Here is an 18,049-nt window from a genome sequence, read left to right on the forward strand (position 1 = left end):
CACTTTCCGTGGACGGAATATAAAAATATTAATAAAAAAATAACGTCATCCTCACCGTTGGAACGTGGGTGTTTTTTAATAAAGTTAGAAAACTTTATGAAAAAAAGCCCACATATTTATATTTATAACATAAACGGTTTCAAACAGCATATTATTATGTATTTAAAATATAAAATGAGTGTAAAGTAAGAAAAATCATAGTATTTTAATAAATATTCTGAACCTAACCTAGTCTTGCAGTGCAAGATGAAAAAAAAAACAAAAATAAAATACCACTATGCTGCACGATAGTCATTACCAGAGTAGGCACTGTAAATAGCGGGGCTCAATACAGACTTTCTTCATATATTTTTACTGTGAGACTTCGCACATGTTTCCGCTTTACCTTTAATAATGGCCAACAACCATTGAGATGTAAATACTTGGGTGGAAACATATTCTTTTCTGTCCCCTTATGTTGATTGTATACATGAATGGATGAATATATTTGTTACAATTTACTTGTAATTTAAATTCTTTACAACTGAAAATTTTGTTTTTACTGTATATCTTCGTAATTTTTCAATTTCAATAAAGGTAGAGAATATTATTGTAGTCAATACATATTTTAATGCAAAATTTGCATATAATAAGATATATTGGCTAAGCCTCTTTGAGAAGGGTTGACGAGGTTATTGATAAAAATAAATGATATTTTTTACCTATATTATGGCAAGCAATCATAAAAGATTTTAATAATTTATTATTACTAAATAAATATTAAAACTATGACTTATTTTAAGAATATTTTTCACAAAGCCTTCAACAGGCATCAAGGACGTCGTAGCGCAGTACAAGTGAATTGTGGGTGCGATTGCCATTCGGGGGAAATTATTTTATTGTTTCATATCCTCGCTCTAGTAAAAAGGCAAAGCGTGGCGTTGAGTTCTATCACTCCGTCACTCAGCACGCAATGCCTCAAGAACGCTAGGTTCCCTCTGCCTACTCTACTATGTATATCCAGGATACAGAGTGAAATTAAAAAATAATATAACACAATATACTTACCCCCAACTAAATATCCAACTCATAACATATTTACAACATTTAGATAAAACGTTTCGTTCTAGAATTTGGATCTAGGATAAGAAGTTATAATTTATTCGGCAACCATTACCAACTTTCGTATCTATTGTGCGTCCGCGGTCGTTAGTTGAATGTAAGATTAATGAGGTATTCCTACCATTAACGCCGCAATGACCTGTCACTGTCGATACAACAAAAGGCCGCTACCCAGTGGCACAGCGACAATCATTCACTAATTGCGGTTGACGGCGGGTTGCTCTATTTTGCTTATATTAAATAAACCCACCCGTCCACATCCACGAAAACTAATGTAAATTAAGATTTATTATTATATAAATATATTACGAATGTAAAAAAATCTCTTGTAGTAAATCAGTGGAGTAAACGTGGTGTGGTTCCTCCAGAATGACAATGATTTTTTAATACTAAATTTTATCTGTCTATCGAGTTTTGCCACTAGACACGTAAATTGGACGGCGAGCAGAGAACAGCCCTCTCTCTGCCTAGAACTCAGATATACAAAAAATGGAAAATTCTAAAGTAATGTCTAGGTTAAACCTTAGCATATTAGATTACTTATAGATTTCTCCTAGGATTTGCAAAATAAGTTTTTCATAAAAATATACTTTACCCTATATAAAAATGCAATTTATCTACGATACTTTAAATATTTTATTTCTGAGATAAAACGTAGCTGCTTTAAATAGAATAGAAAGGCTTTTTTATCAAAGACTTGGATGAATAATTTTTAATACAATTATTATTACGTTTATTCTATACTGTCACCTTTGTGAATCTAAGACAATATTTTCCATTATAAAGTATTTTCTTTCCTAGTTACATATAATATTGATTTACAGGATTTCAAGTAATTTTTGAAATTTTTATAATTTTTATTTGTTCACATCAGCGCAAACTTTTATATGTATATTTTTTTATTATTGGTCTATAAAAAATATTAATTTGAAAAGAGTGATTTAAAAGGTATTCCTTTTAAACAATTTTTAATTATATGTACGTATAAATGTAATTAAATATTACTAATATCATCTAAATAATTTATAAGTTTTATTTTTTTAAGACAAAAAATATGTCTGGATACATAATTCTTGATACTCTATTTTTCAACTCAGCAACCTCAATATAACAGTCTCGTTCCGAGGTGATCGAAGCGCAAAGGCTCTAGGACGTTACTTAGGACGTAACATTAAGGGTTCATTTCCGAGTCGGGGGAATGAAATATTTATTTTTTTCTGGCCCTGGTAACGAGGCAAAGCATTTTCTGTTGAAATAAAAATAAAATAAAGATCTGGAATATGAGATAATGAATCATAGCTAAATTATAAGAAATAATGAAGTAACGCTTCAGCAAACATTACTCAACGCGAAAGAAATATCTATTTCTCAATGAAATATAAAATTTATGATCTACAACATCCGGAACTACCATAACAGACCAGCTAAAGTTTAAGAATTTAGCTATTAGGAGGAGATATTTATTATGGACGACAGTTTCGTTAACGAATAAAAATGGAAAATAGAGACCGTCTATGCGCACAAGGACAACGTCTGATTATAATCAGAATGGTTATAAGTTCGGTTTCCACTCGATATTAAAATTGCGGGCTGTCACTTGTTGCTGATAAATGTATTAATCTTAATGACTTGCTTTTTCATTTGGAAAAACCGCTACGTAACGCAATCATTACAGTTAACGCAACCGAATAGCGATATTGAAAAAATACACATAATTTAAGGGTTGTTTATGAAATATTGTACGTAATGTGATTACTTTAATAACTTTCTTTGTACGAGTAGAACAAACCGTTATAATTATGAACATGTAAATGGTACCTACATATAATATTACAAACACAAAAATAATTAAATAGAAACGAAATACAATAATAAGACAAAATGTGATAATAATTTTTAATTAAAATGTTATATATGTATTATATATTAATACATATAATACATAAATATACAGATTATATGTACATAGAAGAAAAGAGTGAATATTTTCTCTGTCTTACTGTGTACGATGTATCTCCTTTTTATAGTGCTCTATAGAAATAGTAATAGCTTATTAATTAACTATAGTAATTACAGTTTTCTTTACAATCCAATTTCTGCTTGCATATTTTATTCAGTATCTGAGATTTATTTACTTTCTTCTTTGTCGTAAATTACCGGTTAAATTTAACGTCATGATAATGTTAGGTACTCGTACAATGTAAACCCATCTTATCGATCTCGTTGTATGGCAATCGAAGCGAGGATATAGAAATGTAGAAGATTTTTCCTCTTCAAAAGTTAGAGCCAACATCGAATTACCCACTAATACGCAGTAATTACCTTTGTACCCTATTAGCCCTGAAAGTTGTGTTCGAATTGTAATGGAGTCAAAGGGTCTCATTTTGTTTTTGTTGAATTATCCCATAAAAGCTTTGCTTTGTGTTCACATTAGGCAAATGAACTCGTGTCCAATAACGTTACTTTCTAAAGTAATGAAATAAATTATGTATTGAATAAGTCAATAATTATAGCTCTTGTGATAATTATATTTATAATTCCGAAAATTATTTATAGTTTTCTAACACATTGTGTTAGATGTGAGTATTACTAACTCATAAAAACTATGGAAAATTAAAATATAATAACTAAGGTATAGCCGTTTCTTTTAATTACTATAGCAAAAGATTATTTGACTAATTTTTTTCCATAATATCTATTCATATTAATGACTTTTCAAAACTGCATACATATGTATGTATAATTCTAATTTATATATAGATTCAAAAGAGTAAACAACTCGTCTTCCCAATCAACATTAGTTGAATTAACATGATGTTAATCAATTAGAATTTAGTTATCTATGTTTGGTTTAACGTCAAATTGGGTCCAGATTAGCTCGTTACCCGGGGGGTGGGGGCGTCATGTAAATTGATATCTGACGTTCCAAGTCCTGGATACGAAGTTAACAGAGCGATAATATAGTTGAGATAGTGTAAGATAACACCACAGACGTCATTAAGGTAGCGAGTCACGAATCCGAATAATGTTACATTTACTTGTTATTGTGACATTAGTATCAGCATATCACTAATGTCTTACGGTAGTTTTGGGTTAAATATCTACATGTTATTACGGTTGCTCTAATCCATACCTATATTATAAATTCGAAAGTAACTCTGTCTGTCTGTCTTTTACGCAATCAGGGCCCACCGGTCTCGGGATGAACATAGGATACATTTTTTTCTCATATGTGTAATATTTTCGATATATATCAATATATTAAAATAATTATTAATTTGACATGCAATTTATTCCGCCATGTTTATAACAAATGCCGTTGCTAAGCCACGATTTGGTAAGTTTGTTGTTAGAAAACGTCACCCAAAATGTGCTTGCTTAACGCATCTCTCTATTGAAAACTGAAAATAATTTCATAAATATATTTAATAAATATTCGTATAGTTCAAGCGAGCGTAGCCGCGCTCGGGTCCACTAGTATATATATATAATTAATTTAGATATTTTTATATAATTTTGAATTCTATTATACGTAGGGGAGAGTGGGGCTAGAAGTTAACGAGGTAAGTTGTTCCGATGGAAATAATTTCGCGGGGAAAAGTGATAGGAATATTTGGTAAATATATAGTGAAATGCAATGTGATAGCGCACCCATGGCCATCATATTGAACAATCCAATGGCACCCGAAACCAATGGAATAGCACACGGGTGTCGTTGGTGCACGATTGTAAATATTTTCGCATTTGATATTTTTGGTCTGTCTCACAAATTTTAACGATTAGCCTCGAGTATGTTAGTGTTTTTTTTTTACATATATTATTTACTATTTCGGAACACTATTTGTAAATTATTTATGTTTCCTAATCTTATTTATATTTAATTTTTTTCAACACGTGTTTTTGGGACTAGATGTTCCCTTTTTTTGGGGCATGTTGTGACCTCGAAAAAACTTTCGTCAACTCATTTTTGGATGACTCCAATAATGGGATGTAAATATTGTAATTTTTGATACTAAAAAATATTGTAATTAAGTAACATGCGACTTATGCTCGAAGATCAACTTGAGGTTATGTGTCATATGAGTTGATGCAAAAAGCAGCGGATGTAGTTTTCAAGAATGCAGGAATAAGATAAAAACCAAACCAAAGAATTAAATATACATATTGAGCGGGAAAAGCTAAAGTTATACCTAAATAATAAACAAAGTTTTTTGTTTATTATTTTGGTTTCACAAAATCAAAATAAGTTTTATTTTATGTAAAATTATCTTTTACTTTTTAGTTCGTTGTTTTTCGGTTCGGTTTTTTTTTGTTCAAAATTAATTCTTTTTACGATTTTAAGTGATAAGTAACCTTAAAAGGATACTTCTTAAACGAGTATTGGTTGTGGTGGTAGTGGTTGTTAACGAGTGGCATCTGTTGTGATATGACTCAATTAGGTATTATTATTATGGAAACTAACATTTTGGTATATTGACAACAAAATACATAAAAAATATTTAGGTGAACCAAACAAAAATAAGTTTTCTCAATTTTGACCGGATTTTATAATCGAAACCTAACCAAATTGTCATCAAACGATCCTTGAAGTGTATCCTTTCAAATAAGAAAAGAATTATTGGAATCGGTTGGCGTGATATTGAGTTATTCGTCATTTTGTCGCACACGTACCACGTACAAATTAAATACTTATGTGATTTTCTCATAAATACCATTGTCAAAAATAGACCAAAAAACAATTTTGGTTCCCACATGGGAAGCACTACCTTTCAAAGAAAAAAAAGCATCAAAATCGGTTCACCTAATCAAAAGTTATGAAGTTACATACATTAAAAAAAACAGTCGAATTGATAATCTTCTTTTCTTACAGAAGTCGGTTAAAAAAGATTTGCTTTTGGGCCTGATGATTATTAATGATAGTGTTGATTATTCCTTAAATGAACAGGCATTGTTCGATTATTTATTGTTTTTTATTTTGCAAATAATAGCTTTTAAAATATGGTAACAATTTACCCTGGTCTGTTAACAACTTGCCCCAAGTCGGGGTAAGTTGTTACTTCAGTCATAAAAAAATCATAATAAAAAAGTATTACAAAGAATACCCCAAATTACTCTTTTAATTGCAAGTCTAGATATGTAAGTTGAATTTGAATATATTGTATAAATACTGAAATCAAGTATTCGTAGCAATATTTGACGTTAAAAAAAATTGGAACTTTTGGCCCCGCTCTCCCCTACTTTATTAGCGTTATTCGCAAACTTTAGGATTAGCAAGAAAGAATGGATACGGTTCATTATGATTTGTAATGTGGCCAGAATATCATTGTATTGGCATGTGCTCCTGGATCTAAACGGGGCTGGTTCGAATCCGGCTATAGTGAAATTTTAAATATTTTCTGTAACATTTTTTTATTTCACTAGTTTATAAATATTACTAGCTTTTACTTTCGGTTTCTCCTCCGTTGACTATTGGACTAATAATACAATTTTCTTCGACAAGCAGACTATGTAACACGAATGGAATTTTTCAATTTGAACCAGTAGTTTCAGAGGCTTGCGCCTTCAACCAGACAACCCTTTAAGTTTACAAAATTAAAATAGATTACATAATTAAGTAGAGAACTACGTCTTTCGCTAAACCATCATTTACATACGTTGCGCAATACTTATTGACTATAGTTGAATGGAATTTCCGAGACGCAAGTCTTATTTCTTTAATGCCTTTAATATTTTAATTCAAATTGAGGCCAGTCGTGACGCAGGGGCACAAACATGTAACTGTTAACTCGACAGGTTGTGGGTTCGATTCCACTCGACAAAATGAAATATTTAATATTTTTATTTCTTCGCTCTGGTGTCGAAGCAATGAGCTCAAAACTCAACTTTTCCGATCTCATAACAGCATGAAGCTGAATCGATATTTTTTCAGCTTCACGCACGTATCCCTCTTGCATCACAGTAGTCAGAGGGAGCCTAGTATTAAGATACTCTGTTTCCCACTTTCCATCGGAAATTGAGGAACGGAACCAGTTGCCTCTACACCAGAGCGAAGAAATGAAAATACAAATTTAAATAAATATTTCATTGCCTCGTGTGAGGATCGAACCCACAACCAGTCGCGTAAACAGCCACACATTGGTACTTCTGTGCTACGACTGGCCTAAATAAAAATATTGATGTATTTCAATATAAAAACGCGAAGTCATTATTTACCTAAGCATTTATTACATACACGATTAACACCTCAGTGACTACAACTGGCAAGCAAACGACGTGCTAACCTATATAGTATTAAAATATTATTTATTCATCAATTATTTATTTTTACCGTAAAGAGATGGATGACTCAGTGTTTGACGCATTGGCATATTTAAAGCTGACGGATGAAATTATTCTACTTGAGTTCCCTTCAATTTACACACTTATCCAATTATTGGTATAACACGAGCATGATTTGAAGGTTTAAAATAAATATATTGAAATTTAGTATAATTATGCTTTACAAAATTGTTTAGTTAAAATATAATTACTTATCCGAATGTTATTGGAGAAATAAATGTATTCCCCTATCAAGCGCCAGTCAAACATTGACAAAGTTTTTTTAAAAATAAATATTACTATTTTAAATGTGATAATTCAGAGTCCACGTGGGGTGGTGGAACAGCGTCTGACTGTGAAAGAGATGCTTGATGGTTGATGGAGATGGTAGACGGGGTTCGATGTCCACTCAGATGAATGATTACAATTAAAATAATTTCATTTCCCTGTCTGGTTAATAAAGTGTTTCGTTAAGTTCTGCGATTTAAAAAATGGAAAATAGAGTATAAGGAGACGAGGCAAAGCGCAGTGTTGACTTCCGCTAGTGCGCTAACGGAAAGTGGGGAATGGAAGAGTCTTAATGGGAACGAATTGTTTATACACTAGGTTTTCAGTTTAGGTTAAGGTTAACTTACCCTTACCTTATGTTTCTGCATAACAAGCTATACAAGAAAAGGCTTAAAGCTGTATGTTATACGGTTATTGTTATTAAATAAGAAAATTCTTTCCACACAGAAACACGGGGCTCGAATGAAATGTTCAGCTTGCAAAATAGTCGCGCACACAGCCTGTATCGACATCTTGATAGACCGTGTTCAATTCACCTGCAAGCCCACATTCCGGGACGTGGGAGTCCGTCAGTACCGGGAGCAGACCCTCACTCATCACCACTGGGCCCACCGCCGCTCCGAGAAGGGCAAGTGCAAAGCTTGCGGCAAGGTAACACCTTCAATTCCAAATATCGTATTATATTTATGTTGTGTGACCTTTTTGTTAATAAACACCGATAAATGTTTTAGAAATTTGCACGTTGTGTTGTTTGTTTATTAACTTTGTAGAGGAAACATTGACTTTAATTTTCATATATAAGCTTTACGTAATATTTTGTTGTTAGAAAATCTTTAGAATTTTTGGTTTTAGCTTTTAAAAAGTTATTCTTATTACATTATACTGTCAGGTTAATCTTTATTTCGGCAAAATTTTAACACGTTTTGTCTTTTAATAATATGAAAATATCTATAAAGTTACTTTCATGTTAAGTAATATATCTATTTCATTTACAAAAATAACTGACCTTAAAATTTTTCATAAATTATTTTTTATTCAAATTATGACGGTTCTATAAAAAACATCCTAACTATATTATGAGAACAATACTGTTTATTCTTACTTTATATCGTCTCTAACTCTTTATAATTTTATAGTTAGCAACAGAAGACGATGTAATTTCTGATGTTTATTCATAAAGCGTCTGGAAACTTAATTTTCTAGTACAACGTCATACACTAAGCCTTACACGGCCAAATCTAATTTAAAATTTTCACCTCATTGTGGGGTTTTTATATTAAATAAGAAAAGGTTTTACTATGAAAAACAATTTAATTAAAATTATAAATACTTAAGTATATTTTTTCTCATCTTTATTCCATTGTTTATTTATTATTTTCTATTTAATGAGCATTATTTATTTTAACAATAGGTTTACAAAAGAACAAGGTCGTAAGGACCCAACAATGTTTACTAATCCGTTTTCATCTTTGATGTAAACCGACTGCTTCGATTGTATAGTTCAGTGAAGCCGTTTGCTTTTGTGGTCAGATTTACCCGCCTATAACATCAAAGTTCAGGGGCTTACTTTTGCGTTTGATGTAATATTTTGTAACTTAAGTATGAAAAATATTATTTTATATTTCAGTCTTTTTCTATGTAAATGCGTTCTTTATATTTATGGTAAAGTCATATATGTCCCAAAATTTACGCAAGATTCTGATAGTGAATTAAATATAAAACAGGATTTTTAGTATTTGGATTGTTATTTTTTTATTGAATTATAATGTACATATAAGTAACAGTATGGGGTTGTTTATGGAATAACAATCCGAACAAATAGTCTTCACGCACGTGTTTGTTGAAATTTTCCATGACCATTTTGTATAAATATTGCTGACTTTCGTTCATACAGCGTAGAATTTTCTGCTTTAATACACAGGTGGGTGTTGGCTTGTTGATATAGACTTGTGATTTTAAATAACCCACATGGAAATGTCTCCTGCAGTAATTGAGTTGCACAGGCTATTTCAAGGTTTCTGTGACTGTCAAAAAAGAAGAATATAGCACTAATCTATTGTGATGCATCAAAACAAAACTTTTAAAATTCCACGACTTACCATTGTTATTAATTAAAAAAATAAATATTTCCGTGTAATTTCGTATTCTTAAACATACGTTATACATAATAATTAAGGCAAACTGTCTAAAACGCGTAAAGTCCGTTACATTATAGCATCGTTTGTTTAGTTTCGTGATACTTTTACATGCTGGCTCACCCTCGCACTAAGTTCAAAATTTCATTCGCCTAGCATGTAACACGAAAAACACCACCTCCACTCCCTAGACGTGAAAACTCAAACTTCATTAATATTATACATTACGTTATCAGGTGTACTGTAGTGGCGCAATAGTTTCAATATTATGATATTTTATATTTGACCAATAAGGCACATGTAGGTGTTAGCTTATAAGTTTCATCCCGAAGAGAATAAATGAGAAAAAAAGGCAAAATTATACAAACAAAAGCTAATAAATATTAATATTAATGATAAACATATAAATATGTACAATTTTGCAATATAATATGTTGTTATAATTTCGTATATTTTTAGGGTTACGATTTAACAATAAATAACAGAAGATTTATGCTGAGCAAATCAAATATTTTCTTATAATAAAATACAAATATGCTTATGTGTGCTGATTTAAGTTTGAAATAATATTATTTTAATTAATATGTTACAGATTTCTGTTATTATTGATTTATTGTATATTTTTTGTTGTTTAACCTTGGCACTTGTTTGCATGTTTATTGCATGATTGTTTGTCAGTCGTTCCGGCGCAGTTGCTGCTATTGGTGCATAATACCACAAACATCTGTAGACAAGAATGTCGAAATACACGACGAAGTAGGTGGTAGTTTGGGTATATGTGCTATGTCGCTAATATAAAAAGCTAATTCTTTATAATAACATTGCTTTTTAATTTTCATGTCACTTTTGTCTCTGTTATCATTAGAATATTAGCAATTAAAATTGTATTCTGTTTTCAGTCTCTCCAAGCAAAATTATCGTTTAGCTCTAAAGAGATCGTGGCGTTGAGTTGTTCCTGGTGTAAAGATGCATATCATAATAAGGAAAGTTGTTTTAATCTACAGAGGATAGGTGAAGAGTGCTCCTTAGGTATGTATAAGATTATTCCTTAGATAGTAATAATAAATTTACTCAATTGTAAAAGTATTAATAAAAACAAATCTTTTCAGGCATTCAATCCAATATAATCGTACCACCATCTTGGATAGTAAAATTGCCGAGAAGAGGTAGCTTTAAATCCTCGTTAAGAAAATCTCCAAAAAAGAAGAATACAGCAAAGAAAAAAGGAAAAGACTCGAAGGGAGAACAAAAGACGTTTGTAATTAAGCCAATTCCAACTGCCACTGTGAAACCAGTGCTCGTTTTCATTAACCCGAAGAGTGGAGGTAATCAAGGAGCAAAATTGTTACAAAAATTTCAGTGGCTTTTAAATCCACGGCAGGTTTTCGATCTCACACAGGGTGGACCAGGACCTGGGTAATTACTTACGATTTTTAATTTATTACTATTGAAAGTCTTTTGAATTTTTTTTCTTACTATGCGGATATAGTACCTATATTAATTATGTCTTGCTATTGCTAAAAGGGATTACGATGGAAAAAAATAATATTCTATATGTGTTTTTAACTCATATTTTTTCCTTAACACAAATTGTTACATTCGCAATAAACACCTCATATGCTATTAATCGAAGACTTACGCTCACAAGGTTAACGATAATTGAACGCCTCATTATGTCTTCATCGAATTAATTAATTGTGCTTCTATACTAACTAAAATCTAAGATCTCATAGCCTACATATGATTTTTCGTTTGTTTTTAATTGTATACCTATAGTTTTTATTTACATATTTTTTATACATATATGCAAGATAAAAATATATATTATAGTAAAGATTGTAAATAAATTACATATTAGCAATGTTCGTATATCTCAATATGGCTTCAATACAAAAATTTTATTTACTTTGTCTATTTATTTATTGCTAGCAGCAAAAACAAAACTTCCTGTGTACAATTTACACCCTCTCTAGTTATTTATAGTTACGTTCACGAGTAATGCTATACCTACTAGCTACTAGCGTCTAATTACACTTCTATCTTCTGTTTACCTTTCCTTGTATGTAATATATTTAAAGAATTTCTTTTATTTATAGTTATTTGTTAAACTTTTGTCTTGTATAGGTTTTTCATTCTTAATTAAATTTTTTACGCATCAAAATCATAATTTTACACTTGAAATTCATGCTTTTTCAACCAAATTCGACATTTTTAATTCCAAATTTCTATTTTTAAACTAAAAATGGTTGGTTAAATTTTTATATTTATCTGATTATTAATCTTACTATTTATTGTCTCTAAAAATAGATTGTAAAAATTGTAGAAGTATAATCATCACTATACAAAATAATTATACAAAAGTTTTCTTTCAGTCATGTATACATGATTCTTATATTTTTTTAAATTTACTTGAATTAAAAAATATAGATTTTAAAATATTTAATATTTTTAAGCACATTTAAAAGTATACACATAATTGTTTCACAGGCAAAAGGAATGCTATTAATACATTTAAAAAATCAAATTTACAAGTCGTTCACGTTGCATGAACATTAATAATTTAGAAACATTATTTTCACAGAACCAAAAAATCTAGAGTATGTGTGCTTCATTTATAAAGTAAATTAAAGTAAAGTGTAAGTTTTCACAACGTTTACACGAAGTTTGTAAGTCCATAAGCTTCGTATTTCTGACAATACCACGCGCCGACTGACTCCACGAAAACTAAGTTAAATCTTAATTGTTTCTCTAAATTGTATATTAAACATTCGTAGAACACATTTTCCTTATTTGTTTTATTTATTACATATATAAAATATAACAATCAACTATAAATGCTCAAATGTTTATCTAAGCTAAGGCTAAGTAGTATCTGTATTGTAGATTGGAGATGTTCCGAAAAGTCCCCAACTTGCGAGTATTAGCTTGCGGGGGCGACGGCACCGTGGGGTGGGTGTTGAGCGTACTCGACCGGATCGGCTCAAGACCAGCCGTTGGAGTGCTCCCGTTGGGAACTGGAAATGATCTCGCCAGAGCACTTGGATGGGGAGGAGTAAGTATACTCGTATATGTATATTTGTGATGTATTTGTATTCTAGTATTACATTTGTGTATAAACCGATATGTTTGCGAGAGACAAACTGTCCTAAGCGTTGTAAATTTTATTTGAGAATACGATCTGAGTTGTTTCTAGATAAATAGATATAGGTATATGTATTTATATGTTCAGTTAAAGAAAAAATATACACGTGGAGCTGTCATGAACATTCTCATTAAGTACAAATTCTAAGAACACGACTTTACTTCGTGTTTTAATATATATACGTTTATAATACAGCATAGATATTGTATTTCGTGTAATTTCATTTTACAATATTAGACTGAAATATTTTCGGGCTCGACTGATGCGAGTAAAATAATTGAATATTACAATTCGTTTTAATTAATTTTCACTTTGCATATGAATTTTATACTCTAATTTATGTTAAGATTTTATATAATTTGCCTATAATATACACATATAACAAAATTGTAAGTCATAGACAGCGATCTATATATGGAAGACGTATCATAAGAAAATCTATTTTTGAGGGCTTTCATTGTGATTGAACCCGAAAAAATGTTTTTTTTTTTTAATCATGTCTCTTTGTCTGTGAGTTTGTGCACGCTAGTCTAAGAAACGGCTTAACTTTGTCAATACATTACGATAATATTTTAATATTATTTAGATAATATTCTCAATATAATTAAAATTCTTAGTTGTCTTTATTTGTTGAATGCTTACAATACATTAACATACATATATATGATATGCACATATATATGTTTCCACGTTCGTTAATCCTTTTGCAGTTCAATATAGTGCTGCTTCCAGTCTAATTGAGACATACGAGTAGGTACTCGTATGTATGTGATATAAAAGTTGTTTTATTTTATTTAAATGCTCTTTGAAAGTCTACTTGAATATTTATTATCTGTATCTATACTAAGTATATCGATAATAAATTTTTATAAGAAATATCTATCTATTAAAGCCGAACAATTTATTTTGGTGTATATTGTTTTATATAGGTATATATTTAAGTATTATTTATCATATGGCCGATTTAATTACTTGAAGAAGAAATATCGAATAAACATAAAATTCATTTCTAAATAGCACCGATTCCTAGATGAATTTTCTTAAGTAAAATAATTTATCATAAATCTAGAAGTAGTCTTTCATAATATTAATTATATTTCTTTTGAAGTAGTCCGAGCAACATAGAATTACTTCAAGCAGAAATTAAAATGTATCTTTTAATTTCTGAGGTATTCAGTATTTAATTAGATTTGTAAAGTTTATTAAATACTCTATTTTCTATATTAAGGTATATGAAACTTCTGTATATAAAAAATGAAACCTTACATGACAAGCAGAATAATGCATAATAAAATGATTAAGGCCACTCGTGGCGCAGGACCACAAGCGTGTGACTGTAAACGGCGTAGGTTGTGGGTGCGATTTATTAATATTTTCATATCTTCGCTCTGCTCTCGAGGCAAAACTTGGCGTTAAGTTCCGCCTCTCAACATGCAATGCATCCATAATGAAAATGCGGTGAAAAATGGGGAACGGAGTGTCCTAACACTAGATTCCGTCTGCCCTGCGGTCTGCTTGATACAGCGTGAAACTGTAGAATAATAATTATAATTTTGCGTCATTCTTAATTTCAAATTAATATAAAAATTCCAAAAAAATTGTAGGGATATGAAGACGAACCAATATCCAAGATCTTAGCTCACATCGGTGAGAGTGATACCGTGCTGCTGGATCGATGGCAATTAAAAGTGGAGCCGAATGAAGCTGCATCAGGAGAGGATACCAGCAATGCCAAGCCGGAACTGCCACTTAACGTTGTCAACAATTACTTCTCGTTTGGCGTAGACGCGCATATAGCTCTAGAGTTTCATGAAGCCAGAGGTAAGTTTTGTGCTACGTAACAATTGTTGGTAGAGTTTGCAATTTTCTATGGAAATGAAGATTGGTTGTAAATACTTCGTAATAATATTCTGTATATTCTTGCTAGGATTTATTTATTAATGAGGCCAGTTGTGGCGCAGTGGCACAAGCGTGTGAGTGGAAACAGGTTGTGGGTTCAATTCCCATTCGCGGAAGTGAAATATTTAATATTTCCATTTATTTGCTCTGTCTTCACGTGTCGAGGCAAAGCGCGGCGATGAGATCCGCCAGTCAACCCGCAATGCCTCCAGAATTCGACAGAAAATGAGGAACGGAGTGTCTTAATCCTGGGTTTGATTTAATACTAGCGGACGCGCGCAGCTTCGCTTGCGTATTTAGGGTTGAATTCTAATAACCCATGAAACATGTGTTCAATGAAGTATTTTTAAGAGTCTAAATTTCAAATTTTATAAAAATCGGTGGCGATTTAAAGATTTTCCATACTAACTTTCAACCCCTTATTTGCACCCCTAGGAGGTGAATTTTAGAAAACCATGAAACACATGTTCAATTAAATATTTTTAAGAGTCTTAATTTTAAATTTTATAATAATCGGTGGCGTTTTAAAGATTTTTACCTACAAACTTTCCACCCCTTATTTGCACCCTTAGGGGAAGAATTATAGAAAATCATGAAATATGTATTCAATTAAATACTTTTAAGAGTCTAAGTTTCAAATTTTATAAAAACAGTGGCCATTTAAAGGTTTTTCCATACAAACTTTCAACCCCTTATTTGCACCCTTAGAGGGAGATTTCTAGAAAACGATGAAACACGTGTTCAATTAAATACTTTTAAAAATCTAAATTTCAAATTTTTTAAAAAAATTCCATACAAACTTTCAACCCCTATTTCACCCCTTTAGGGCTAACATTTTTCAAAATCTCTTCTTAGTGGATGTCCAGAATATGAAAGTAAACATCTTTCCAAATTCCACGTTTCTACCATCAGCGGTTACGGCTGTGCGTGCGTCTTACCTCAGTCAGTGAGGACAAGTCCTTTTATATATATACTACATTAACGTTATTTTATATTATATTTCGTTTGTTGTATTTTGTAGTCTTACATACATTTAACATATCATACATATGTATGAACCTTATACGGGCTTAGGTGGAAAGGTGGAAATTGAGACGTGACCTGCTAACTAGTTACGTGTTTCGTAGAGACCTTGGAGTCGGGAACACAAATTAAAGTATTTAAATATATTAAACTAGCGGACGCGCGCAGCTTCGCTTGCTTAATTAGGGGTGAATTTTAATAAACCACGAAACATGTTTTCAATGAAATATTTTTAAGAGTCTAAATTTCAAATTTTATATTAATCGGTGGCGATTTAAAGATTTTTCCATACAAAGTTTCCATCCCTTATTTGCACTCTTAGGGGGTGAATTCTAATTCTAAATTTCAAATTTTATAAAAATCGGTGCCGATTTAAATTTTTTTCCATACAAACTTTGAACCCCTATTTCACCCCTTTTTTAAAATTTTTAAAAATCTCTTCTTAGTGGATGTCCAGATTACAAAAGTAAACTTTCGTCCAAATTTAACGTTTCTACGCACAGCGGTTACGGCTGTGCGTGCGTCTTACCTCAGTCAGTGAGGACAAGTCCTTTTATATATATAGATGACGGTGAACTCGTAGAACAATTTGTACCAACAAAGTAGTTTTGTATAAATTTAGTTAACCATGCTTTAGTTATAATTTAAATCGCGTTTGTTAAATAATGTATGTTGTATTTACTTTTATAGAATGTTGTATTTTAGAATGAAGAAGAATGTGACTGTGAACCGACTGGTTGTGGGTTCGATCCCCACTCGAGAATATGAAAGATTTATTTAAAATGTATATTTCAATTTCTTCGCTCTGGTGTCGAGGTAAAGGGCGGCGTTAAGTTCCGCTACTCAACACGCAATACCTCCAGAATTCAGCGGAAAGTGGAGAACGGAATGTTTTAATACTAGGTACCCTCTGCCTACCCTGCTTAGTGCGGGATACGGCGAGAAGCTGATTTGGTTTTTATATTATAGACATTCATACATACACTATTGTAGTAGTTTGTATATGCCTTTTTATTAAAATTATGTATGACAGGTCTGTTCCTAACTTTCTGGTGAATTCTCAAATCATTGCGTGTTGAGTGGCGAAACTTAACGCCGCGCTTTACCTAGTTAGGTATTTAATATTTCATTCCTACGAGTGGAAATCCACAACTGTCGCGTTGACACTCTTGTGCCCCAGCGCCATAACGCCCTCGAAAATAAAAGTGTAAAAGCATTTTACATATAAAAATTTATGAACATTTACTAAACCATATAAGTTCATATATATATATAGAGATACCTATCTATGAAATGTAAATATTAATCTAGTAGAATGTTAAAATTTTAGAAACAATTCGTTCGTTAAAATGCAAATATGCATATGAATATACTATGTGGCAACACTAACTACGATTACTACAACCTTTACTAAATTGCTTCGCATATTTATGTAAAATCTTATTGTAATTTCTATTAAAATTATAATTGAAACTATCTAAAACATTATGCTATCAACAATAATACCTTTTCTAGATTTAAAATCTAATTGAAGACATTAAGCATATTTTTTATACAACAATTAATTTTTATATTCATATTTTAGAGGCACATCCAGAAAAATTCAATTCTCGTATACGAAACAAGTTGTTTTACGGAACCGCCGGTGGCAAGGACTTGATGCAGCGGAAATGGAAGGGTCTTGCTGATTTCGTCACTATGGAATGTGACGGGAAAGACTTCACACCTGTACTAAGAGAGCATAAAGTCCACGCTATAGTATTCTTAAACATTCCAAGGTATGTTAATAAAATTATGCACTTACACTACTTACACAAAATTAATGTTGTATTTGTGTTGAGTTCCGCCACTCAACACCCAATGCTTTCATAATTCAGCTGAAAGTGGTGAACGGAGTGTCTCAACCTTATGTTCCCTCTGCCTTCCCTACTGTGGAGTACAGCGTGAAGTTGATTTAATTAGATTTTTACTTAATTTAAATTACCTGATGTATTTAATAACAGTATTAATTATTGAATAGACTGAGCCATGGCCTGCACTAAGATGTTGTGACATAATCAAAGGAAAATTAGGTTTACGGTATTTGTAGAGACCGCGCTCACTTAAATGAGAATGAACTTACTAAAGCAAAGCACTAGAGGCT

At 31.4% G+C, this 18,049-nt stretch overlaps 1 protein-coding gene across 9 annotated transcripts in view; it reads left to right on the forward strand.

The window, feature by feature from the left end:
• rdgA (retinal degeneration A) overlaps positions 1–18,049 on the forward strand; it is a 111,506-nt gene that overhangs the window by 82,434 nt on the left and 11,023 nt on the right. For 7 of the 9 annotated variants that reach the window (XM_085201037.1, XM_085201038.1, XM_085201040.1 and 4 more), the window contains 7 exons: positions 8,155–8,358; positions 10,521–10,598; positions 10,742–10,871; positions 10,952–11,258; positions 12,726–12,894; positions 14,589–14,805; positions 17,492–17,684. In XM_085201037.1, the coding sequence (XP_085057163.1) occupies positions 8,155–8,358; positions 10,521–10,598; positions 10,742–10,871; positions 10,952–11,258; positions 12,726–12,894; positions 14,589–14,805; positions 17,492–17,684 (1,298 nt within the window). The remainder of the gene's footprint in view (positions 1–8,154; positions 8,359–10,520; positions 10,599–10,741; positions 10,872–10,951; positions 11,259–12,725; positions 12,895–14,588; positions 14,806–17,491; positions 17,685–18,049) is intronic. The other 2 variants (XM_085201039.1, XM_085201036.1) reach the window with 1 other exon arrangement.

This window comes from Heliconius melpomene, chromosome 17 (genome assembly GCF_056956725.1).
Source record: "Heliconius melpomene rosina isolate 202511_hmr_F chromosome 17, ASM5695672v1, whole genome shotgun sequence".
Classification (NCBI taxonomy): Eukaryota; Metazoa; Arthropoda; class Insecta; order Lepidoptera; family Nymphalidae; genus Heliconius; species Heliconius melpomene.